This window comes from Puma concolor, chromosome A2 (genome assembly GCF_028749965.1).
Source record: "Puma concolor isolate L17-30 chromosome A2, mPumCon1.1.hap2, whole genome shotgun sequence".
In the NCBI taxonomy this organism is placed as follows: domain Eukaryota; kingdom Metazoa; phylum Chordata; class Mammalia; order Carnivora; family Felidae; genus Puma; species Puma concolor.
In genome coordinates this window covers 149516706-149543161 of record NC_141668.1, presented here as the reverse complement: position 1 = coordinate 149543161, position 26456 = coordinate 149516706, and the positions used below count along the sequence as shown (strand labels likewise).

Here is a 26456-nt window from a genome sequence, read left to right as displayed (position 1 = left end):
TCCACTACGGGTCTCTGCCAACTTTTTACTCTTCTGCCTTCGGTTTTTATATTAATTTTTAATCATGTCCTACTTTATTGTGAAAGGACAAAGTTTGGGCAGGCCCAGCCGTCAAATGCCATGAACCAAGTAGGCACAGAAGTCTACACGAGCACATGTGTGAAAATGCCCTTCCCTCTGCCGTCCCGTCCCAATGAGGGCCTGGTTCGTGTCTGCCCTGCCTCCCTCGGGCGGCCACGGCTTCCAGTGGGCCACAGGACTGTGCTGTTCACAAGGCCGGGCGTCCGGGGCCCTCTGTGCAGAGGGAGCATCAGGACGCACCTGCTGTGGTGCAGCTGTAGGTGGGAGGAACAGACCCTGTGCCAGCTGCTGTGAGGTCTTGCATTAGAGAAAGGGATCTGTGCTCCTTCCCAGGGCTGGGAACTGCTCGTTTGCCCCGAATGGACTTCATATTTGAATGTAGAGTGATCTGGCTGGTATGTTCACATGCCACAGGGCCAGTGTCTTCCCTAATTCTCCACTGCTCAGCAGCAATTTCGTGAATTAGTGGCGGATTCCTACTTGGGAACAGTCATAGGCAGCGCATTTGGGGAAACACAAAACGGTCCGCTAGACAGCCGGCTTTTACCGCCCATGTCCTTTTAAAGTCATTGTCCGAGGCTGCCTTTGTCCAGCTTTTGTGCCTCCTGCTTGGTCTGCGTGAGGCCTGCGGCCTGCACCTGAGGACCTCTGGCCTTCCCACCTCCCCTCTCCCCTCAGATCATGGCAGTTGCGGGCCTGGATTCCAGTAAAGCCCAGAAGTACTCACCGAGCCACTCAACCCGGTCATGGGCCACCCCCCCGGCGACTCCTCCGTACCGGGACTGGACACCGTGCTATGCACCCCTGATCCAGGTGGAGCGGCCAGAGGCCCTGGACCAGGTCAACGGCAGCCTGCCGTCCCTGCACCGAAGCTCCTGGTACACGGACGAGCCGGGCATCTCGTACCGAACTTTCACACCAGCCAGCCTGACTGTCCCCAGCAGCTTCCGCAACAAAAACAGTGACAAGCAGAGGAGCGCAGACAGCTTGGTGGAAGCAGTGAGTATGGCCCCCCCCAGAGCGTGCCACAGATGGGCAGGCTCCGCCCGGTGGAGGGGGACCCGCTGGAGCAGCGGTGGTTGTGAGGGTGGGAGGCCCCAGAGCCCAGCTGTGTCGCTTTTTGTCCGATATTGCCCACTGCTCCAAAGCAAAGATGGGACGGACAGCACCAATATACAAATACCACCACTGCCAGTTCTCATGAAGGAGCTGTACCTAGGATTGCACGTGCTGTACCTGCAAATATTGCCAGCTTCTCCTGAAATCTTTTTCCCCAATGGGGCTTGTTCTTGTTGGGCCATATGTAGTGTTTGAAGTCTGTGATGTTTTCAAAGCCATTGACATTGAGCTATCACGTGTGAGGTCTAATGAACATAAAATCATGTCCTGCAGTTAGGGCTCGAGGTGGCTCCTTTGTCATTCCCCGCCCCACCCCCACCCCCAAAGCCTTGTAACACATTCACGCGATGCATTTGTCCCATACAGGTCCTGATATCCGAAGGTTTAGGACGGTATGCAAGGGACCCAAAATTTGTATCGGCCACAAAACACGAAATCGCCGATGCCTGTGACCTAACCATCGACGAGATGGAGAGTGCAGCCAGCAACCTGCTCAACGGGACTGTACATCCCCGGGCCAACGGGGGTGTGGGCCCCGTGTCACACCGGCAGGACTATGAGCTCCAGGACTTCGGGCCAGGCTACAGCGATGAAGAGCCCGACCCTGGAAGGGATGAGGAGGACCTGGCAGATGAAATGATATGCATCACCACCCTGTAGCCCCCAGGGAGGGGCAGACTGGCTCTGGCCTCAGGTGGGGCGCCAGAGGGCCAGGGAAAAAGTGCCTCGTAGTTAGGAAAGTTTAGGCACTAGTGTGGAGTCCATATTCAATTAGACTTTTGTACAAGTGATGTCATGCCTCAAGGAAGCCATAAACCTGGTAGGGAACAGCCGCACACGTGTGCCCGGCTTCAGCTGTCGGAAGCAGCAGGTCCAGCCCTCTTGGGGAGGACCGGCGAGGAGGTCGGACAAGCCCAGCTCACTTGTCCAGAGTGCCCCCCCCCAGGCGCTCACCCGCGCCCACCCACCTGCTGGCATGGTGGGGAAGGTTAAAGGTGATGACGATCACCACACCTGTGTCATTACCTCAGCCATTGGTCTAGCATATCAGACATTCACTGGGCCCAGCATATCCATTTTTAAACCCTCTTCCCCCAGATACACTGCTTCCTGGTTTCTGTTTAGCTGTTCTGAAATACAGTGTGTAAATCAGGACCTACCTACCAGCCGTCATTCTGAGAGGGGAGCAGGACCTTATCCACGAGGTTTTCTGTTATGTGACCCCAGTTTACAAGAGAGAGCGTCACTCAGTTGGTTTCTGACTGTCAGGTTAAGGGCAACTGTAAACTGGAATAATCATGCACTCGCAACCAGGTAAACTTAGATACGCTAGTTTGTTTAAAAATTATAGATTTACTGTACATGACTTGTAATATACTATAATTTGTATTTGTAAAGAGATGGTCTATATTTTGTAATTATTGTACCGTATTTGAACTGCAGCAATATCTATGGGTCCTAATAATGGTAGTTCCCCACCGAAATCTAGAAATTATTAGCATTTTTACTTGGGCTGTACAGAAGTAGAAGAAATAGAGCCAATTCTCCTTTATTAGTGAAAAATCTTTTGGGGATGACATTTTAAGTTCGAAAGAACTTGACACTACAGAGATTTTTCTAAAATATTTTGAGTTACTATAAATCTACCTTAACCCAAGATACACCAGATGACGATTTACAGTCTTGGCTTTGGGCAAGAGTGCTAGGATTTGATAGTGGACCTCTGGTCCACTGTGGGTTGCAACTTTTATTCTACTGACCCTTCGACAAGTTCATTACAGTAGGTCGAGCTGGTTACTCTGACCCTGTGGCGTTCACAGTGGTGGTTTCCTCAGCTGCCCCCACAAGGCATTTTTGAAGTTCCTCTGCCCTTCCTTGCTCCCTGGGGATGGCTACTGTGCTTGTCTTAAATAAGGAGTTGGGGCGGGGGAGGGGGAACGGGGAGGGGGGAGGCAAAGTGATGATCTGTGGGATGAGAACGTCAGAGGTGTCCACAAATCGTATTGTTGCCTTTTTACAAAACATTGCTGTACTGTGTGTTCTCTCCGAGGGCTTTTATATGCAACTGAATGAGGGCTGAAGTTTTCATTAGAACGTACTCACACCCCGATTGTACTTCCTGATGAAAACCCACTTTTGGACCATTAGACCCACCCAGGCTTCCTTTTCTTTTCAAAGAATTACGCCGTTTGTCAACTTTCCTTGGCAGGGATTCCCTGCAGTCAAAAATACAGGTAGCAGTTTTTGGTTCAAAATTTTTAAATATCACCTACATGACCTGTTAATGTTTTGGGTTTTTGTTTCGTTTTGTTTTATAAATAACAACACTTTGTTATGAAGACCTTACAAACCTCTTCTTAAGACATTCTTACTCCAGATCCAGGCAAAAACACTTCCAGGTTTGTAAATGACTATTTCCTGACATAATTTTTTTTTATTAAAACGCAAAATGTTCTTCAGAACAAAACTGTGTAAGAATTTTGTGTTAGGGAGCTCTCCTTGCAAAGACCTGGAGCAGGGCAGGGAGAGCTTCAGAAGGGGCAGGCACTCTGGCGAGGGCGGTTCTCTAACCGCATAACTTTGTGTTACCCTCACGGCTCCCTCCTTAATGCAGAAGGTAACACCAGCTGCCGAGAGCAGTTTCTCCTAAAGGGCTAACCCACTGTCCCCATCGTCTCCGCTGGGCATTACTACGACTTAGCAGCAGCCCAAACTGCCCTCTCAGGATGGGGTTTTTTTTGGTGCAGGCCACAATCTTTTCCAGTCAGTACTTAAAAACTAGCATTTTTATAAGCTGTACTGCTCTTAACAGGTCTGCTTTAAGCCTGGTTCAATCTCCTATCAACCATTAAGTTGTTCTTTGTAAAAAAAAAAAAAACAAAAAAACAAAAAAAAAACAAAAAACTGAAGTTGTAGAGGATGTGTTATTTTTTCCTTTGCTTTAGAAAGTTTTAAGATTAAATGTCTCTCCTCTTTGGGCCCCCTCCCACCCCCTAAAAAATAGTACATTTGGTTTCTCACATGTTTTTCTTAATATCACAAATAGATACGTCAGCTTGGATTTAACTACCAATGAGCAGGATCCTCATTAAGCATTCTCTCTGGTTTCTATCCTGGCAGCCTGGCCAGACGGGGCTTTCTAGCTCTGTCTGGGAGTCTGCCCAAGCCTGGGAAGCTTCTTGGTACACAGGGCACACAGCATGGGCTTTACCTACCTTACTGCTGACCCCACGCTTATGAAAGGAACCAGGGCAGTTTATTTCACATTTTTTATGGTCTTTAGTGTCTTTGCCAACTGCCTGTTCTCCTACAAAGGTTTCCGCTGTTATGATGGGCGTTGGTTTGTTCTGAACACTGGTCAGCGACAGAGCTATCGTCTGGCACAGAGCTCCAGCTCCTACCAGACTCAAAAGCAGACACCAGCTGGGCTCTCATTGTTGACAAAGTTTTTATTTCTCCAAAATAATATTCTTTCCTTCCCGGGGGCTTCAGAGGGCAGGCGAGAATAGGAGAATGGGGAGCAGGCCTGGGGCCCTTGCCCCCAACATGGGAGCACCAGCGAGAGTGGCCTTGCATCCCCTGTGGGGATGGTGGCAGGAGAGAGGGAATGGGAGACGGCCTGGGTCTCAGAACAGGGCTGGTGGAGACGGCATGTGTTTCCCTCTAGGTTTTAAGGGAAAAGGATGTAGATATTAGATCTGATGTTAAGTTGGCAGAAACAGGAAACGGCCTCTGTGGGGAGGAAAAGGGTTTGGCTGGAGAGAAGCTATCTGATTTTATGGAAATGAGGATTCCTACAGTTGGCCCAGAAGCAGAGAGGCTGCACGTCTGGAAGCCAGGATCCGGCTTCCAGGACCTGCCATTCCTGGTCATGCTGCTGGCGAGCTGCTCGGTTTCCGTGCCGTCTGTCCTCCGTTCTACCAGGAAGAACCTTCTGTTGATGCAGCAGCTTGAACGCAGTCTTCTTCAAAGGGGTCCGTGCCCGGAGCCCATTCAGGTATATACACAGCTTCCTGTTACACTTTTTCAACCGTTTTTTGAAAAGTACATTCTTCTGTTTAGGTATCACGGGTGCTTTGCCAAGGGGCTTCAAGAAGATTCTCTCAGGGCTGAGTGCTGGCCTGGTCTCTGGGGGCCCCAAGGGACGCCTGACTGTGGCTCAGCCTCCCTAACCCGATAGGCACTTTTCTCCCCTCTCTGGCTTCCCCAGCCAACAGCCCTCTTTCTGAGGCCGAAGGTTCCTTCATGGCAATGGAACCTTGAGATGGCCTATTATGACACGGGCCACTATTCCACTCCGCCAGACGGCTGCACGCTCCCCTGTCCTGGCTGGAGCGAGGAGCCACCTCAAAGCACACTATTCCATCTTGTGGCTGAACCCCGACAACACAGTGTTTCGCCTTGACTTCTGTGGGGCCTGGATACAGAACACTCGCGGTCCACTCTATTTCTGCATCTGGCTACACTGTATGATCGTATGGGATGAGGCTCGGTGACCGAGAGTGGGAGAGGGGCCTAAATGTAATCCAGCCGTGCAAGATCACGTACCTCCTCTCACCTCTGCTTATCTTACAATACAGACACAGGAGGCAAAGCAGCCACTGCCCCAGAGACCGAGACCACCACAGAATAGAATGGCTGTGTCACCTGGCTTACCCGCACTAGACAAGGTCAGCACAGTCACAGGCAGGCCTGGACCCCTCCACCTACCCAACTTGTCACTCATTGGCCCTCAGAGCAGTGAGATTGGCAGCTGCCCTCCTCTGATCTTCCTTCACCCCTGCAGGCAGCTCCCAGGCCCTGAGGCTGACAGTTGTGGACCACGGCTGCGGGGGCACACGGGGACTTCCCTAGAAGAAATCAATCTCTTGGCAGATTTAGAACCTCCCTTGGGACAGAAAATGCAGCAAGATACAGGTAAGAGTAAACCAGAGCCACTTAAAATTTTTAAAGGAAGGAGAGGTGTCATGGTTTTCTTCTCTCCATCTTTCTGGAAGGTCTGTCTCACAAACACAAGTTGTGGCTGTCTGGCCTCCAGGACACCTCGATCCGCTCTGACCCCGGGGGGAGGCCTGGAACGCCCCCATTTTCTTCCCCTCCCTGTTCTGTGTCTAGCACAGCAGCTTTCCATGGAACAATCCTTTTCTCCCCTGCTGTGGGAAGTGGCCTTGGAGATCTTTAGAAAGATCCATTCAAAACACATTTATTTCCATTACCCTGTGAGAGCAGTCTGGCTAAGGCATCTCCATTCAAAAAGAAGTTACTGGATTACATTATTGGATTATAGGAAGTTTAAAGATCAAAGAACTATTTTAAATGCTTCTTGTATCTGCTCTCCGCCCCCCTCCCCCCCCCAACTCAAATCTTTGCCAACTTATTTTTTCTTTCACTCAGTTGTACTTTTACAGGATCGGGTACCTAGTTTGACTTGACAACTTTTTCCATCAGCCTCAGCTCCATCCCAGTCGGGTCCTGTGGATGTCCGCAGAATACGAATTAGCCGTCTTTGTCCGCTGCGAGTCGCTTCCCCAGGCTGATGGGAAAGGGTCCTCTTGGGCTAGCTGCTTTGGCATGGAGCAGTGGTCTGGTCTGTGGGGTCTGCTCTGGATTTCTAGGTTTCCCTGGTAACAGGAAAATCTTTTAAAATGCTAAATCATGAAACCTATGGGAGTGAAGAGACTCTCCAGAAGCTTCTTTAGATCAAGGTCCAGAAATCTTCCCATTGGGCTGTGTTTAGTAAGAACCAGAGCACTGGCAAGGTGGGCCCTCAGAGTGGCCCAACTGGGAGTGGGATCGGGAAGCACGGGGGAAGACACTGTTTATCCCAGCAGGCAGCTTGCCCTCCAAACAGGGACACCGGAGGCTTACGCACAGGCCTCAGCTACAGCGTGCAGCCTGAGGTGGGGGATGCCCCCGCCCTGAGAACCCAGTGGGGTCTAGCCACCACCTAGCCTCTGGGCACAGCACCCTGCTCTTAGAGCGGCTCGCCTTAAGAGGGAGGCCTGAGAGAGAACCACTTCCCTCAAGTCTGACCAGAACCTGGACTATTAAGACAAGGCCATGGCAGAAGTTAACCATCATCCTCCTTTGGCCTGTCCCTTGGTCCCCTCTGCTGCCCCTTCAGGAGGCAGGGGGAGGGGCCCGCAGGAAAATGCTGGGGAAAAGAAACCTGCTTTGCTGCCCTGATACTGGTCTCCCATCCTAAGAGATTAACCCATTCTCAGCCACTGAATCCTAACATTCTAGACAGTTTCAGGAAAGGGCACTGAGGGCAGGGACTCTGCTGACCCTCTTGGCTTGTCAGGAGGCTTCTCAGGCAGTGACTGCCTCAGCGCTGGGTGGCCAGACTTCCGGGCTTATAGACAGGGACGTCCTTGTCCTGGAGTGCAGGCTGCCCCTTGATGATGTCAGCTGCTTTCTCTGCGATCATGATGGTGGGGGCATTAAGGTTGCCACTGACCACACTGGGCATGATGGAGGCATCAACCACCCTGAGGTTTTCCACTCCAAGCACCCTGGTCTGTGGGTCCACCACGGCAGTGGGGTCAGAGGGCTGGCCCATCTTACAGGTGCACGAGGGGTGGTAGGCGCTGTCCGCTTTCGCCCGCACAAAGGCATCTATCTCTTTATCTGACTGCACGTGGCTTCCTGGCTGGAGCTCTTTCCCCCGGAACGGTTCTAGGGCTTTCTGAGCAAAAATTTCTCTGGTCAGCTTCACACACTGTCGGAAGTCCTTAATGTCGGCTTCTGTTGACGAGAAGAAATAGGTGAGGTGATTCCTTTTACCATGCTGGCTCTGCCAACGGATTCTGAGCACAGAGAGGCTCAGTAAGCTGCCCCAGGGGACACAGTTCAGGGACATGGAGCCACCAGATTGCCTGTCACCTACTCAGAGCCAGTTAGACTGCAACCAAGCAGCATCCCACGAAGGCAAACAGCACCCTAGGTGGACACAGCCTGCCCCGGGGGCCCTAGGTTTAACTTGGAGGTGAGACCGTACACCCTGCCTCCGCCAGTGTGGCTGTGAGCATGCTACGGGTCATTATCGAGCAAGACCTGCCCAGTGGGGAGTGCTGGGTTTTGCTGCATGCAAAGAGGCAGGCCCAGGACTGTAATCTGCTTCTGGACGAAACTCAGAGTAACGAGCAACAGTCTCTGTGAGCCCCAGTGTACACAGCCAGATCTCCTTGCACCTTCTGGCAGATTGTTCTGAAAGCAACAAACCTCTCCTGCTGTGTAAAAGGACATCCCAGGGTTACTTTAAGGGCCCCAGAGCACTACCTAGCAGCATGTGCCAAGTTTATAGCCTAGAATTGGGGTGGGGGGTGGGGGTGATGTGTCTCAGAAAATGTGGTCCAGGAGTAGGTTTCAGGGATAAATGTAAACCCCATGAAGGCATTCATTCATTGAACAAATGACTCGGCAAGCCCAGGCCCGGGGGAGACAGAGGGGTTGGAGAATTACCTGTTGACAAGTAGTTGGGTTGAATCACCGGGTGGTCCCGGGGGTTGGCACTTCTCAGTTTGAGCCAGCCCACACTCGTGCCCCGCATGGTCCCCACATGCACCTAGAAGAACCAGAGGAAGCTATGACCTCCTTCAACTTTCTGAGTCAGTAGCTTAGGCCCTGGGGTTTCCTGTGGGCTGAGACTCCACATCCAAAGGCAATTAAGAGCAGACACATTTTAGTATTTGTTTGCATCTTACCCCCTTCCCCGCTTCCACAAGTGATCACCTTGCTGAATCACTGCTGCTTCCTGGCTTTATACATGATGTCTTAAACTTCCAGGGGCTGGAAATCCCAGGGCTGTTGGCCTCATTTGTCTATTTCTGGCAGTCTAGATCCCTAGAGCATCTGCCCTCAGCTGGGCGCAGGTCTCCACTTTCCACGTACCACACACACTGCCTCATGATGACTCCAGACTCCTTCTCTCCCCTCCGACCCACTGAGCAGCTGGGGGACAGGGCACAGGCTCCTGGGCTTCACCCCACCCCCACCCCCACCCGAGGGCCCTGCTGCAGTGAGCAGAGCGCTGGTTGATGACAAGATGAAGCTGTCTGCTCACCTGGTAAGCTTCCTGCTGGGTGGGGACCCGTCCGTGGTCGATCACTTGGGATGGCAGGAAATGGAACTGGATGTCCGGGTGAGGGACCCCAGGCTGGCTCCGGATGAATCCGCCTGTTTCCAGATGGGCTGTGGCTCCATCCCCTGAGGATCAGAAGAGTGGATCAGGGCATGGCAGGCTACCCCCCACCCTCACCCCTCCTGGCCTCTGTTCTGGTGCCTGGACCCATGTGCTCAACTCTGGCGTCTCTCCCTCAGGTGGGCTCACCCAACACCACAGGTTTTAACATCAGCTACATGCCAAGGGCCTTTCGGCTTTGCCACGCATCCCCCCCCCCCCCCCCCCCCCGCCCGGCGTCCTCCACCACAGACCCAACTGTGAGGCCTGATGTGGCCCGGTATCCTGAACTTTCCCACCCCAGGCTCTACCCCTGACAGGCTGTTCTTTCATACAAGGCCTAAGTCAGACATTCGAGCTGTCCCTGCCTCCTCCTCTTCTTCGTCGCCCACCATCTGACCCTCAGAAAGCCTCACTGACTTCAGCTCCAAAATCTACTGGGATTCATCTACTTGGCAATACCCCCCCACCCCCTCCCTCAGCCCAGGCTGAGACCCCCTCCTCACTGGCAGCTCCAGTGGACTCCTTGCTGGTGTCCCGGCCTACCCTCATGATGGAGTCTCTTCCATCGCACCCCTGCTTTCTCTTCAACATGCTGCAGTCTCCCTGGCCCAACAGACTTGTTCTTCGAACACCAGATGCCTAGACCTGGGGCCTTTGTACATACTCTCCCTAGCTCTCAGATATACTCTGTCACCATTCTCTACTTTATTAACACCCTGATCTTAAAACTTAAGCATGTTTACGTGGTTTCTTTCCACTGACCCCACCAAAGTGTAAGCTCCCCAAGGGAACCTGCCTTATTGGCACAGCACACAGTACGTGGCAGGTGTGGGAGAAACACATGCTGAATACGATTTCAAAGCACCACTTCCTACCCGGGGGACTGCTCTGGGACTCCGAAACAAACAAACTGCTGAGAAATGGATGCTGAGTGTGCTTTTTCTCCAGGCTCCTTGGAGCCCAGAGGGTGTCCAGCATGAGGCCATCCCTGGCTATCTGTAAGGAAGAGTGGCACCCAGGTTCGGGAGTCTCACCCTGGACAGGCCCTGGGCCACCTCATCTGGTCCTCACAACAGCCTTCCAGGCAGGACTATGTATCCCCATCATGCAGATAGGAAAGCTGAGGCAGATGGTATAGCTAAGTTCTGAACAAGTGACTTGAAGCCAGAGCCCTTGCTCAGCACCTTAGGAAGGAGGCTGTGCTGACCACAGACCAGTTCTACTATGGTCCCAGACCAGCACACCCACCTGTGAACTTCCAGAGCCACTCTAGACCAATCCGGACTTTCCTCAAGGGCTTCTGTGCTGAATGGAGAGTGATGGGGAGGGTACATGCCTGCTGGACGTATATCTCCAGGTGGTCTTGCAGGTTCTGGCCAACTCCTGAAATGGGAGGGAATGGTTAGGAAAGATGGCTTCCAAGAGGGGCTTATTAGCTGTACCTGGCCTCTTGACTTCCCCTGGTTTTGAAAACTTCCCCTAAACCTATCCACATACCTGCTGAGCCAGCTCCTGCTTATTCCTCAGGTTTCTGCTTAAAGGTTGCCTCCTGGGACGCCATCCCTACGCTCATTGCCAAGTCTAGTCCTCTCATGCTGCCCAAGCCACCTGCCCTTATCACTCACTCCCGGGGCAGTCCCTGTAACCATCCCGATGCCTTCCTGCCATGCAGCACCCTCCCTGAGGGTAGGGCCCAGGCATTCAGCAGGCACCACTCAGTAAGCTGTTGTCAGATGGACCGAGGGCCCCACCTGCACCTCCAGGGAAGGAGGGAATCAGGGCTTGTCATGCTGGGCAGACACTGTCACAGGCCAGCACTTTCACAAACCTCTTCTGATAAAGCCTCAATACACAAAGGGTCATTTTGGGGCAGTTTGGGTTATAAGAGAGATAAGAAGCCCTAATGGGCATTAAAGACAGTTTGTAAGATAAATTTTAGGCTTGGAATAATTGTCTTAACATGAAAAGCATGCTCTGAAACACCGAGTTGGCTTCTTTAATGTCAGGGCTGCTGCTGAGTCCTGAGGACAGAAAACACATAGGCCTGGACCCCTCTCACCCTTGGGCTGCCCTGGTGACATATCCGAGCCTGGCCCAGTGGGCTTTTCGGGTGGAAGCTCGCTGCTGGAGGGGCATCACTTCTCAGTGGGACAGTAGGGCCAGGAAAGGGGAAAAACAACACAAAGACTGGGGTCCCTGGGATAGGGCTGTCCAGTGAGGCTCATGGGAAGAATGTGGCCGTTCTGAGGAAAGCTGACTGCTGCCCCCTCCCCAGCTCCACGCTAATGCACTTCAATAAGCTGTTTTATTAGCAGAGGCCCCCTCTGAGGAGCAGCAGCAAAGGGAGCTCACCGGGAAGGTGGCACACCACCGGGATACCCAGTTTCCTGAGGTCGTCTGCGTTGCCGACACCCGAGAGCATGAGCAGCTGTGGAGAGTTGATGGCGCCCCCGCTCAGAATCACCTCCTTGCTGGCGTAAGCCTGGAAGAGGCAGAGGCACGCAGGTCACGCTTCCCGAAAAGCGAGACAGAACACCGAGAGCGTGGCCTTGGTGTGATGTCCCCGAGTGGTGGGTGGGGATCCCGTTCCCAGGCCCCAGAGTAAGGAAGGGGATGCTCAGTGGGCCGCTCCATGAAGGGCACTCCACACACGCAGCTCCCGGGTGCGGGTGCAACACTGAAGCGCGCTTCACATGCTGATACGTTCTGCAACAGTCACGCTGTAACGATGGTCTTAACAACGGGACTGTAGAGCCCCAGACACTCCAACAAGCAGCTTCAATAAAGCAAGCAGTGAGTCAGATCTTCACATAGAGGCAGATCCTGACACACTGCTAAGTGGAGAACAGCATAGTGCTGGGGGCACTGGGTGGCTCAGCCAGTTAGGCATCTGGCTCTTGATTTTGGCTCAGTTCATGGGATCAAGCCCTGCATTGGGTTCTGTGCTGACATAATGGAGCCTTCTTGGGATTCTCTCTCTCTCTGCCCCTTCCCCTGCTTGCACATTTTCTCTCAAAAATAAATGAATACATATTTTTAAAAAGTGTAGTGTTGAAATATGGATTATGATCACATTTGTGGTTTTTAAAGCCTTAGTACAAACCTATCAATTTCTCAAAAGGTATGGAAGGTTCTAGGAGCCTGCTCTGAGGTGGGGAGGGGCAGACAGAGGCTCACAGGAGCCACCATGGGCTCTCTGCAGGTGGCTGGACTGAGGGCTTCCTCACCTCTGAGACCCTGGGGACAAGAGCCCAACTGCTACCCACACTAAGCATGACCACTAGGGTGATTGCTCATTCCCTTCCATCTCGACTGCGCCAGCCTGGAAGTAACTCACCCGGTGGCTCTGGCCATTCTTGACGTACTCCACACCCACTGCACGCGTGCCTTCAAACAGTACCCTGTTCACAAACGTCTGGGCCTCGGCGGTGAGGTTGGGGCGGCTCAGTGCTGGGTGCAGGTACGCACAGGCTGTGCTCCAGCGCTTGCCTGGCAGACAGAGCAAGGCGATCAGGCACAGCCCCTGCCCCTTTGCCTGATGTGGGCGTGGGAGGGTGGGGCTGGGGCTGAAGAAAGATGGAATGTGCCCTTCCCCTGGCAGGACAAGCTCTGCCTGCAAAGTAGGGCTAAAACCAAGTCTCTGCAGGACTGAAATCCACATCCATCTGGGGTGGAAAAACACCCTCCACTCCCAACAGGATGACCAGGAGCACCTAATACAAGGGGGTAAGAACTCTATAGAGGCAGGCAAGGGCCCTGGGTCAACCCAGGCCCTGCCTCTGTCCTGCTGTGTGCAAGGCACTTCAGTGCTCTTTGCCTCAGTTTCCTTATCTGTAAGTCTCTTTGGTCAAAGAGCTGACTCTCCACAACAGAGGCCAGAGGCCTAAAGGATGCCCGAGAGTCTGTCTCCAAGTCATTTCTCACTGGCTACGAATTGTATTCTGTGGCCTGTAGGGGGCGTGAGACCTCCGTCATCTCGGCCTCATACTATCCTCACTTACTGACCATGATGGGGGCAGGGGGATGCCCGTTTATCCTCACTTACTGACCATGATGGGGGAAGGGGGATGGGGCTGTGATGGGCAAAAGGAGGAACCAGGGAGATGGGGGACGGGAGCCTTGTGCTACCTTGGTGGATGGTCATGTCCATCCATCCGAAGCCTTCTTGCTGGAAGCCATTCATGTCCTCAGTGAGGGGGTAGCCAGCCTGCTGCGCCGCCTCCAAGAAGGCGCGGTGCAGCGCGTGGTTGGTCTTGCCCCGGGACACGTGTAGCGGCCCGTCGCCGCCGCGGTACCTGTTAGCACCCAGTTCGTGGCTCTGCGCCTTGCGGAAGTAGGGCAGGCAGTGCTCGTAGTCCCAGCCGGCCGCGCCTTCCCGCTGCCAGCGGTTGTAGTCCTCTGCGTGCCCGCGGATGTAGACCATGGCGTTGAGCGACGACGAGCCTCCCCAGACCCGGCCGCGCGGCCAGTACAGCACGCGGCCGTCGAGGCCTGGCTGCGGTTCCGTGTGGTAGCACCAGTTGTACCTATCATCGCACAGGTTGGCCACGAGGGCCGCGGGCATGTGGATCTTCCACGAGAGCCGCTTGCTCCCGGCGAGCATGTCCTTGGGCCCGGCCTCCAGCAGCAGCACACGCCTGTCCGCGTCCTCGGTGAGCCGCCCGGCCAGCACGCAGCCCGCCGAGCCCGCACCCACCACCACGTGACTGTACTCGTCCCCAGTCCCGGGGCCCGCGCTGGCCAGAGCACGGACACTGGGGGGCCGCTGCCGCCCCAGGGCTCCCCATGCGCTCAGATGCCTTCTCCTCCAGCCTCGCAGGACACTCCACATGCTTCCAGCCCAAGTCCTCGTGCATCCACCAAAAGGAGTGTGATGACTCACTGTTCCTAAAACAGGAAAAGAAGCTTTAAAATTTTTAACTTGACATGCACTTGCAGAATCAGCCCAAAGCTGGGGCAGCTGCATCAGTGCCGCAAAGGTCCCCACAGGCTCACCAAGTGCCCACCTCAGGCTGGGGGAGGAAGGCCTGGCAGGCAAGTCCCTGTGCTGGGGAACTAGAAGGAGGGAGCAGAGGTAGACACGGGAGATCAGTACTGTGAGATCCCTGCCAGGGCTGACAAACACAGGGCTGGGGGCACAGGAGAGAGGCTCCTCTCTAAACTTGAGAAGTAGGGTGGCCCCCAGGAAGGCCTCTCTGTGACATGTGTGCCTGAACCTGGACCTGGCAGGTGTCTGTCTATCTGCTGGAATGCAGGGGAGGTAAGGGCTTTCTAGGCTTGCACTCATTGTTCGCCCACCTAAGGCAGTTGCTGAGACCCTACCAGGCACCATTTCATCTCTAGCAGTACACAGAGAACAAGAATCTGCCCTCAAGACTGATGGGCTGGCCTAGGGAGACAGACAAGACTTCAGTAACTGAAGGAAGGGCAGAGTGAGGGGCTGGAGGCTGCAAAGCTCAGAGCCTCTGACCTGAGGGCCATGGGTGTCCTAGACGGCTTTTCAGCAGATGATGGGGTCAGAGCTACAATCTTCAAAGTTCACTCTGTGGAGTGCTGGAGTTCAAATAACCAAATGCCAATAGCTTCTGAAGGGGCCTTTCCCAACAATGTGCAAATTAATCCCAACACACTTAGTGCACAGAGGTGAAAAAGAACCAGACACAAGAACATCTGAGAGAGCCCCACCCGAGACCTGCCCAAGACTGATGCCACAAGAGAGCTAAAGAGCCTCAAAAAAACCCTCTTCCCCCCCCCCCCCCCGCCCATGAGCCTGCCCCAAGTAACAACAGCAGCCTACCACTGGAGGCGGGCTAACAGGTAAGAGTGTAGAGAAAGAGCCAGACCCCCATTTACTCAGGCACAGGAGAAAGAAGCCCCAGGGCCTCCTGAAAGCCAGAACACCGAAGAGACTTCTAGCACTCCAGGCCCCATACTAGTAGGGGGTAGCAGTGCCCACCATTCAACTCCCAGCCGTGGCTCAACACTCCACACTGATGACCTGGTAAAATGAAGGCATGTTCTTTTCTAGGCATTAATACTATTTACCTAGGTCACTACTGTCCTGTTACACATAAGGTCCAGCATTTAACACAAATTTGAGAGACACAGATTAGGAGCAGGGGAAGACGGTGAAGGAGGAGGACCCTGAGCTCACCTGCTCCCACAGACACAGGGGGGCAACAAGTACACAGAATGCAGCTCACTCTGAAAACCACCTGAAGACTGGCAGACCAGCTATTCCACAGCTAATGACGTAAAGAGAAGGTCCTATCAAGAAGGGTGGGAGGGTCAGAGACATGGTCGGGAACCAAACCCCAGGCACACAGGCCACAAGTGGGGAGAATACCATCCCAGAGGAGGTCTGCTCCCTCCCTGAGGAGGTCCTCCCTGAGGAGCAAGGGGATCAAACCCCACACTGGGCATCCCCACCCTGGGGATGTGCCCCGGAAAGATGAGCCCCTATAATGTCTGGCTTTAAAAATCAGTAGGTTTAACTGTGGGAGAGCTGGAGGGCTATAGGAAACCAAGAGTCTGCTCTTAAAGGGCCAGTGCACTACATCACTCAGTCTGAGACCCAACAGGAGAGCAGCAGTTTGAAAAGCACCTGGCTTAAATGTGAAGAAGATTCATTGACTAATTTTACCACGTTTGCTGAAAGGGCAGGAATCTGTAGGAGATTTCTCCAGAGATGGAAGTGCTGGTGACGCCATTTTTCTTGCCCTCCTTCAGCCTAGGTGGCTGGCTGCTTACAGGAGCCAGTTCTGATACTTCATCCACCTTGCTGGCATCGCTCGTCCCCCACCAGCATTCCCCTGTGGACCCACACCACCCACCCCACGTGCCCCAGCAGGTGTCCCTCCAAAGTGGCTCCTGCCCCAGCACACCTGGAAGGCAGCCTCGGCCAGGACTGGCACCATTCCAAAGTGACACCTGCCCTGGGGAAGCAGACAGCTGGCACCACACACCAGCACGCCTGCAGCGGCCACAGACGAGCCATTCAGCCAGCCACACCAGGGGCCAGTCCTGCCCATCATTACACCACACAAGTTGTGGCCCAGTCACAACAGGAGGGTGCAAGCAGCCCACACAGGGACACTCCTTGAGTGCCTGGTTCTGGTGACCAGGGGAGACTGCACTTCCGCACAGGGCCGTTACTTTTAAGACCGGGAGACATACCTACCCTACCTAATGCACAGAAACAAACACAGAGTCAAACAGAATGAGGACACAGAGGAATATGTTCCAAACAGAAGATGATGACAGGGCCTCAGAAAAAGAACTAAGCAAAGTGGAGATCGGCAATCTACCTGCTGAAGAATCCAAAGTAATGGTGATAAGGATGCTCACTTGACTTGTGAGAAGAGTAGAGGAGCTCAGAGAGAACATCAACAAGGAGACAGAAAATATAAAAAGGAACAAATCAGAGTGGACTAAAAGTAACTGAACAATAGAGGAAATCAACAGCAGATTAGAGGATGCAGAGGAACAGCTTGGCAATCTGGAACACAGGGTAGGGGAAAGCACCCAAGGTGAACAGCAAAAAGAAAAAGAATTTTTAATGAGGACAGATGAAGGGACCTCTGAGACAACATCAAGTGTACTAACACTAACCTCTTCACATTAAAGAGATCCCAGAAAGAGAAAAAGAGAGAGAGAGAGAGAGAGAGAGAGAGAGAGAGAGAGAGAGAGAATGGGGCAGAAAACTTATTTTAAGAAATAATAGCTGAAAATTTCCTTAACCTGGGGATGAAAACAGACATCCAGGTTCAGGAAGCACAAAAAGCCCCTAACACAATGGACCCAGGAGGTCTACACCAAGGCACATGATAATTAAAATGGCAGAAATTACAGAGAATCTTAAAAGCAGGAAGAGAAAAGCAAATAGCTACATAGAAGGAAAACCCCATTAGGCTATCACCAGATTTTCAGCAGAAACTTTGCAAGAAGAGAGGGATATGATATATTCAAAGGGCTGAAAGGAAGAAGCCTATAACCAAGAATACTTTATCTGGCAAAGTTATTGTTTAGAATTAAAGGGGAGATAGTTTTTCAGACAAACAAAAGTTGAAAATGTTCATCACCACTAAACCAACCTTACAAGAAATGTTAAAGGGATCTCTTTAAGAGGAAAAGAAAAGATCATAATTAGAAGAAAATTATGAAAGGAAACATAAAAAGTAAAGTAAATTTCACTGATAAATTCACCAGTAAATTTCACTGGCAAAAGCAAACATAGTAATAACATAATCACTTAAAAAGCTAGTATGAAGGTAAAAGACAAAAGTAGTAAAATCAATTATACCTACAAAAATTAGTTAAGGGATACACAAAATAAAAAGATATAAAACTATGATGTCATATACATTAAAACATGGAGGAGGAGAGTAAAAATGTAGTACTTTCAGAATATGTTCAAACTTAAATGACCGACTTAATATAGAGTGTTACATACAGAGGATGTCATACATGAGTCTTATAGTAACCACAAACCAAAAATGTGTAATAAGTATGCAAAAATAAAGACAAAGGAACCAAAGTGCAACACTAAAAAAAGTCACCAAATCAGAATGGAAGAGAGCAAGAAGAAAGGAGTATAGAACAACTACAAAAAACAACCAGAAAACAATTTACAAAATGGTAATAAGTATATACCTATCAATAATTACTTTAAATGTAAATGGATAAATCCTTCAATCAAAAGACACAGGATGACTGAATGAATACAAAAATAAGACCCATCTATATGCTGTCTATGAAAGACTCGCTTCAGACCTAAAGACACATAGACACAAGCAGATTCAAAGTGAAGAAGTGGAAAAAGATATTGGAAGCAAAAAAAAAACAAAAACAAAAAAAACTCAGGTCATGATCTCACAGTCTGTGGGTTTAAGCCCTGCATCGGGCTCTGTGCCAAAAGTACAGAGCCTGCTTGGGATTCTGTCTCCCTCTCTCTCTTTGCCCCTTGACCCCAACATAGGAGGACCTAAACATATGAAACAAATATGAGCAGACTTACAGGGAGAAATTGATAGTAATACAATAATAGTAGAGGAGTTTAAAATCCCACTTCAAGACTAGATAGATCATCCATGCAAAAAAATCAATAAGGAAACAGTAGTTTAGAAGGAAATTAAGACCAGATAGACTTAACAGATATATACAGAACATCCCATCCCAAAACAACAGAATATACATTCTTTTAAAGTGCACATGTAATGTTCTCCAAAATAGCTCTCATGTTAGGCCAAAATACAAGTTTCAATAAATTTTAAAAGCATGAAATCGTATCAAGCATCTTTTCCAACCACGATGGTATGAAGCTAGAAATCAATTACTAGAAAAAAATGCAAACACACAGAAACTAAACAACATGCTACTAAACAACCAATAGGTCAATGAAGAAATAAAGGAGGAAATTTAAAAATACCTAGAGACAGGGGCACCTGGGTGGCTCAGTCGGTTGGGCGGCCGACTTCGGCTCAGGTCATGATCTCACGGTCCATGAGTTCGAGCCCCGCGTCGGGCTCCATGCTGACAGCTCAGAGCCTGGAGCCTGTTTCAGATTCTGTGTCTCCCTCTCTCTGACCCTCCCCCGTTCATGCTTTGTCTCTCTCTGTCTCAAAAATAAATAAACGTTAAAAAAATAAAAATAAAAAAAATACCTAGAGACGAATGAAAATGGAAACACAATGGTTCAAAATCTTTGGGACTTAGCAAAAGTAGTTCTAAGAGAGAAATTTATAATGATACAGTCCTACCTCAAGAAACAAACAAACAAAAATCTCAATCTAACTAGAAAAAGAAGAAAGCCCAAAGTCAGCAGAAGGAAGGAATTAATATCAGAGCAGAAATACATAGACTAAAAAAACACTATAGAAAAGATCAATGAAACTAAGAGCTGGTTCTTTGAAAAGATAAGCAAAACTGATAAACCTCTAGCCAGATTCATCAAGGAAAAAAAAGAAAACTCACGAAAAAGAGAAATTACAACCAACACCACAGAAATACAAAGGATTATGAAACAACTATGAAAAATTATACATCAACAAACTGAAAAACCTAGAAGTGGATAAATTTCTAGAAACATACAATTTTCCAAGACTGAATCAGGAATAAATAAAAAAATTGGAACAGACCAGGGGCACCTGGGTGGCTCAGTTGGTTAAGCATCCTACTTCGGCTCAGGTCGTGATCTCTCAGTTTCTGAGTTCAAGCTCCGTATTGGGCTCTGTGCTGACAGCTCAGAGCCTGGAGCTTGCTTCAGATTCTGTGTCTCCCAGTTTCTTGGCCCCTCCCATGCTCATGCTCTGTCTCTCTCTGTCTCTCATTAATAAATGTTAAAAATTTTTTTAATAAAAAAAAAAATTGGAACAGACCTACTAGTAGTAATGAAATTGAATCAGTAATGACAAAGATCTCAACAAACAAAAGTCCAGGACCAGATAGCTTCACAGGTGAACTGTATCAAACATTTGAATTAGCATTAATACCTATCCTTCTCAAACTATTCCAAAAAATAGAAGAGACAGGAATGCTTCCAAATTCATTCTATGAGGCCAGCATTACCCTGATACCAAAACCACACAAAGATACTACAAGAAAATTATAGACCAATATCCCTGATAAACAATGATGCAAAATTTCTCAACAAAATATTAGCAAACCCAATTATAAAACAATATATTAAAATGATCATTCACCACAATCAAGTGGGATTTATTTCAGGGATGCAAGGGTGATTCAATATTTGCAAATCAATCAACCTGATACACCATATTAACAAAATGAAGAATAAAAATCATGCAATCCTCTCAATAAATACAGAAAAAAAAAATCACAAAATTCAACATCTATTCATGATAAAAACTATCAACAAAACGGGCAGAGAAGAAACATGTCTCAAAATAATAATGGCCATATATGACACACCCACAGCTAATTTCATAGTCAATGGTGAAAAGCTAAAAGCTTTCCCTCTAACATCAGGAATAAGACAGGGATGTCCACTCTCACCACGTTCATTCAACATAGTACCAGAAGCCCTAGCCACAGCAATCAGACAAGAAAAAGAAATAAAAGGCATCCAAGTTAGTAAAGAAAAAGTAAAACTGTCACTCTTGGCAGATGGCATGATACTATAGATTAAAAAACAAAAACAAAAACACCTAAAGATTAAAAAAAAAACTACTGGAACTAATAAATGAATTCAGTAAAGTTGCAGGATACAAAATTAATATACAGAACTCTGTTGAGTTTCTATACACTAATAATCAACTGGCAGAAAGAGAAATAAAGAAAATAATTCCATTTATAATTGTATCAAAAAGAATAAAATACCTAAGAATAAATTTAACCAAGGAGATCAAAGACCTGTATTCTGAACTATAAGATATCAATGAATGAAATTGGAGATGACACAAATAAATGGAAAGATAGGTCTGAAGAATTAATATCATTAAAATGTCCATACTTGGGGCGCCTGGGTGGCTCAGTCGGTTAAGCATCCGACTTCAGCTCAGGTCACGATCTCAGGGTCCGTGGGTTTGAGCCCTGCGTCGGGCTCTGGGCTGATGGTCAGAGCCTGGAGCCTGTTTCCGATTCTGTGTCTCCCTCTCTCTCTGCCCCTCCCCCGTTCATGCTCTGTCTCTCTGTCTCAAAAATAAATAAACGTTAAAAAAAAAAAGTTAAAAAAAAAAATGTCCATACTTCACCAAGCAATCTACAGATTCAATGCAATACCTATCAAAGTAACAATTGATTTTTCACAGAACTAGAACAAGTAGTCCTCAGATTTGTATGGAACCACAAAAGACCCTGAATAGCCAAAACATTCTTCAGAAAGAAGAACAAGGCTGGAGATATAATGCTCCCAGATTTCAAACTACACTACAAAGCCATAGTAATCAAAACAGTATGATACTGGCACAAAAACAGACACATAGATCAATGGAACAGAACAGAGAGCCCAGAAATAAACCTGTACTTACATGGTCAAATAATCTATCACAAAGGAGGCAAGAATACACAATAGGAAAAAGTCTCTTTTTGTTGGGTAAATGGGACAGCTATGTGCAGAAGAATGAAATTGGGCCACTTTCTTACACCATACACAAAAATAAACTCAAAATGGATTAAGGACCTAAATGTAATATCTAAAACCATAAGAATCAGAGAAGTAAACATAGATAGTAAATTCTGACATCTGCTTTGGCATTATTTTTCTGGATTGGTCTCTCCAAGCAAAGCAAACAAAAGAGAAAAGAAAAAAGAAAACACTGGGATTACATCAAGTTAAAAAACTTTTGCACAGCAAAGGAAACCATCAACAAAATGAAAACAAGATGTTTGAGAGAAGAATGAATGGATGGGAGAAAATATCTGCAAAATGATTTATCTGATAACGGGTAAATATCCAAAAAAGATAAAGAACTTGCACAACTCAACACCAGAAAAACAAATAATCTAATTTAAAAATGGGCAGAGGACCTGAATAGACCTATTTTTCCAAAGAAGACATACAGATGGTCAACAGACACATGAAAAGATGTTCAGCATTACAAATCATTACAGAAATATAAATCAAAACCACAATGAGAAATCGCCTCACACCAGCCAGAATGGCTAGTATCAAAAGGACAAGAAAAAACAAGTGTTGGCAAGGATGTGGAGAAAAGGGAACTCTCCTGTATTATTGGTAGGAATGTAAATTGGTGCAGCCACTATGGAAAATGTAGTTTCCTCAAATTATTAAAAACAGAAATACTATATGATCCAGTAATTCCACTTCTGGGTATTTACCCAGAGAAAACAAAAACACTAATTTAAAAAGATATATGCATCTCTGTTTATTGAGCATTATTCACAATAGTCAAGATATGAAAGCAACGTATGTGTCCTTGGATAGATGAATGAATAAAGAAAATGCGGTGTATTACACAATGGAATATTACTCAGCTATAAAAAATAATGAAATATTGCCATTGGCAACAACATGGAGGGATCTAGACGGTATAATGCTAAGTGAAATAAGTCACAGAAAGATAGATACCATATAATTTCATTAATATGTGTAATTTAAGAAACAAATGAACAAAGAAAAAATGAGACAAAAAAACCAAACTCCCCTTATTTTTTATCTTTTCAGAATATAATTGACTGTCAAAAGCAAAGGTAGTACAATATATAATAGGGTTTATAATATATGTAGCATTAAAATATATATAACAATAAAAGCACAAAGTATGGGATGGGGGAAATAGAAGTATACTTTTGTAAGGTTTTTATACCCTACATGAAGTGGTACAATATTATTTGAAGGTATACTGTGATAAGTGAAAGGTATGTATCGTAAACCCTATCATAATCACTAAAAAGTAAATAAGAATTGGAGCTAATAAATCAATAGTGGAGATAAAATAATATAAAATAATCAAGAGGTAAAAGAAACTTAAAAGAGATAGGACAAATCAAGAGCAAATAGTAAAATGTTAGATTTAAATCAAACCATATCAATAATTACATTAACTGTAAATAGTACAAACACTCTAATAAAAATGCAGAAATTGTCAGGTGGAATTTTTAAAAAGACTCAAGTATGTGCTGCCTACAGAAAAAAAAAACACACCACTTTAAATACAAGGACACAGGTAATAAAAAAAATGGAAAAATAGATGCACCACATAAACTGTATATAAAAACAGTCTACAAAAAAACAATTAGACTGAATATATTAATTTTAGACAATGTAGACTTCAGTACAAAGAATATTACCAAGGTTAGGAAGACATTTCAAGATGACAAAAGGGCTAATTTATCAAAGACAAAACAATTCTAAATGTGTATGTGCCTAATAGAGCTTCAAAATCATGAAGCAAAAATGACAGAACTGAAAGGAGAAATGAATAAATAAACACAGTTACACCTGGAGACTTCAACATTCCCCCTCTCAGTAACAGATAAAACAACTAGGCAAAAAATCAGAATATAGAAAACTTGAACAACATTATGAACTACATTGACCTAATTAACACTTATTATTAAACACCCAAACAACAGCAGAATACATGTTCTTTGCAAATATACCTCACTAAGAGAGACCTTGTTCTGGGTTATAATAAGAATCTCAACAAATGCAAAAGGACTGAAATGACACAAAGTATGTTGTCTGTCCACAAAATGATTTAGAAATTATATAGAGATAGATATCTATATGTATATCACCATAAAAAATTAAGCAACACTCTTCTATAAAACCCATGAGTCAAAAAAGAGATCACAAGAGAAATTAGCACATGTTTGAACTGAATGAAAATGAAAACACAAGAGACCAAAATGTGTGGAATTCAGGTAAAGCAGTGCTTTGAGGAAATATATGGCATTATAATGCTTATATTAGAAAAGCCAGATCTCAAATTGATGGTCTATACTTTTTTACCTCTAAAAAAAGAAAAAAATCAGAAAAAACAATCCCAGAGTCATCATAAATAATAAACATTAATAGTAGAAATAAATAAAATTGAAAACAAATTTTAAAAAAGTTTTAAGTTTACTTATTTAGAGAGAAAGAGAGAGAGACAAGAGACAGAGAAAGAGCAAGCAGAGGATGGGAGAGAGAGAATCCAAAGCAGGCTCCACGCTGTCAGCACAGAGCCTAATGCAGGGCTCAAACTCAGGGACTGTGAGATCATGACCTGAGCTGAAACGAAGAGTCAGATGCTTAACTGATTGACCCACCCGGGTGCCCCATTTTTAAAAATTTTTTAAAGTTCATTTATTTAGAAAACAAATTTAAAAGTAGAAAAAATAAAACCAAAATTTGGTTCTTTAAAACAATAAAATTAATAAACCTCTACCCAAAAAAAGAGAGGTAACACAAATTACCAACACCCAGCAAATGACAGAGGGGGTATTGCTACATATTCTACAGACAATAAAAAACAGTATTCTGAAATTTTTATGCCAACAAGTGTGATCATTAAGACAGTATGGATAAATTTCTTGAAAGATTATCCAAGCTCACTCAAGAACTATATAACCTAAATAGCTCTACATACCTATTAAAGAGATCAAATTCATTATTTAAATTTTTCCCACAAAGAAAACTGTAGACTTCATTGGTAAAATCTAACAAACATCAAAGATATAATAATACTGATTCTACAGAAAACAGAAGAGTAGAGAACACTCTCCGATTCATTTTATAAAGCCAGCAGAATCCTGTTACTGAAGACATCACAAGAAGACTACACACCAATATCCTTCATGAACAAAGATGCAAAAATCTTTAACAAATTTTTAGCAAATCAAATCCAGCAACATACATTATAACCAATTACAGTTTATCCCAGGAATGCAAAGTTGGTTCAACAGCAGAAAAATCAACATGTTTCATCATATTAAGAAACTAAAAAAGAAAAACCATATGATTGTCTTAATGCAGAAAGCATTTAGCAATATTCCACATTCCATCCATAAAATCTGTGTACCCAAGGAATTAAAGAGAACTTCCCAGTAAAGAGCATCTATGAAATACCTACACCTAACTATATATTCAATAGTGAAAGGTTAAAAACTTTCCCCCTGAGGTCAGGAACAAGGCAAGGATATTCACCCTCACCACATTTATTCAATACCGTGCAAAGGTTCTAACCAGAATTTTAAGGCTAATTAATTCATTAATATAAAAGTGGAAGACAGGGGTACCTGGGTGGCTCAGTCAGGGTTAAGCGTTTGACTTGGCTCAGGTCATGATCTCACGGTCGTGGTTTCAGGCCCCGCATCAGGCTCTGTGCTGACATCTCAGAGCCCGGAGCCTGCTTTGGATTCTGTGTCCCCTTCTCTCTCTGACCCTCCCCTGCCTACACTCTGTCTCTGTCTCTCAAAAAAATAAAATATTTAAAAACAGTTTTTTAAAAGTGTTTTTTAAAAGTGGAAGGCAAGGGGCGCCTGGGTGGCGCAGTCGGTTAAGCGTCCGACTTCAGCCAGGTCACGATCTCGCGGTCCATGAGTTCGAGCCCCGCGTCAGGCTCTGGGCTGATGGCTCAGAGCCTGGAGCCTGTTTCCGATTCTGTGTCTCCCTCTCTCTCTGCCCCTCCCCCGTTCATGCTCTCTCTCTGTCCCAAAAAAAATAAACGTTGAAAAAAAAAATAAAAAAAAAAAGTGGAAGGCACACAGATTAGAGAGAAAGAATTATAAATGTCTTTATTTGCAGATAACATGAGCATCTACATAGAAATTCCCAAGGAATTTATGAAGGGTACTGAGAATTAATAAGCGAATTTAACAAGGATATACGATACAAGGTCAACATACAAAAGTCAATTGTATTTTTATATACTATAAACAATTGGAAATTTAAATGTAAACGTAAGTAAAAAAAATGAATTTATTTTTGATGTTTGACTGCTGGCAGGTTTAAGCTCCATTCCCTCCTTCTTGCCGTGTATCTGGGCAAGTCAATAAGATAGCCCTGGCATTTCTGCCCTCACTGTCAGTTGGGGCAGGGGGACAGGGGAGTTCAAATCATAAAAATCCAACCTATACACAGGTATCTTCATCTTGCTCCTGTTCCCCAACCATAATAAAAACCGGAGCCACTCACCCTTCCCTTCACTCAAGCTACCCCAGAACAACTCGTGTGCCTGCACTGCTCTCCCCAGAAAACCCCATTCTGTGAAAAACAAGCCCTGTTGTAGCCTCTTGGTATATGTGTGGTGTCATCAGTCTCAACATTCAAACAAATTTTGGGTGGTGGTAGGGCTGATCCCATCTTCTGTGGGGCAACCACAAAACAAAACAGTATCATTTACAAGAGCATCAGGAAATGTGAAATGCTTAGGAGTACATTTAACAAAATATGTGCAAGACTTATACAATGAAAACTACAAAAACCCGCTGATAGAAATTAAAGAAAACCTAAATAAATAGAAACAGATACCATGAACAGGAAGACATAACACTGTTATGATGTCAATACTCTCTAAATTGATTTATAGATATAGTGCAATGGCAATCAGATCTCAGCAGGATGTTTTTTTATAGAAATTGACATGCTGACTTCAAAATGTATATG

General features: G+C 46.7%; 2 protein-coding genes and 1 long non-coding RNA gene across 25 annotated transcripts in view; 2 read left to right on the top strand and 1 right to left on the bottom strand.

Moving 5' to 3' along the window:
- Positions 1 to 2606, top strand: part of CACNA1D (calcium voltage-gated channel subunit alpha1 D) — a 303873-nt gene extending 301267 nt beyond the window's left edge. For all 18 annotated transcript variants that reach the window (XM_086697894.1, XM_086697896.1, XM_086697903.1 and 15 more), the window contains 2 exons: positions 760 to 1080; positions 1567 to 2606. In XM_086697894.1, the coding sequence (XP_086554020.1) occupies positions 760 to 1080; positions 1567 to 1860 (615 nt within the window). In that variant the 3' untranslated portion in view covers positions 1861 to 2606. The remainder of the gene's footprint in view (positions 1 to 759; positions 1081 to 1566) is intronic.
- A 526-nt stretch (positions 2607 to 3132) lies between these two features.
- Positions 3133 to 6875, top strand: LOC147583585 (uncharacterized). 3 transcript variants are annotated; one of them, XR_015248358.1, is made up of 4 exons: positions 3133 to 5667; positions 5781 to 5870; positions 5987 to 6117; positions 6649 to 6875. It is a non-coding gene; the product is annotated as an uncharacterized LOC147583585 (long non-coding RNA). The 3 variants fall into 3 exon arrangements; XR_015248357.1 differs by having other exon boundaries at positions 6609 to 6875; XR_015248356.1 differs by having other exon boundaries at positions 6595 to 6875.
- CHDH (choline dehydrogenase) overlaps positions 4632 to 26456 on the bottom strand; it is a 41003-nt gene continuing 19178 nt past the window's right edge. For all 4 annotated transcript variants that reach the window (XM_086697923.1, XM_086697926.1, XM_086697924.1 and 1 more), the window contains 8 exons: positions 13514 to 14272; positions 12723 to 12874; positions 11738 to 11867; positions 10634 to 10768; positions 9266 to 9408; positions 8665 to 8767; positions 7489 to 7947; positions 4632 to 6821 (listed from right to left, as the gene is read on the bottom strand). In XM_086697923.1, the coding sequence (XP_086554049.1) occupies positions 7529 to 7947; positions 8665 to 8767; positions 9266 to 9408; positions 10634 to 10768; positions 11738 to 11867; positions 12723 to 12874; positions 13514 to 14216 (1785 nt within the window). In that variant the 5' untranslated portion in view covers positions 14217 to 14272 and the 3' untranslated portion in view covers positions 4632 to 6821; positions 7489 to 7528. The remainder of the gene's footprint in view (positions 6822 to 7488; positions 7948 to 8664; positions 8768 to 9265; positions 9409 to 10633; positions 10769 to 11737; positions 11868 to 12722; positions 12875 to 13513; positions 14273 to 26456) is intronic.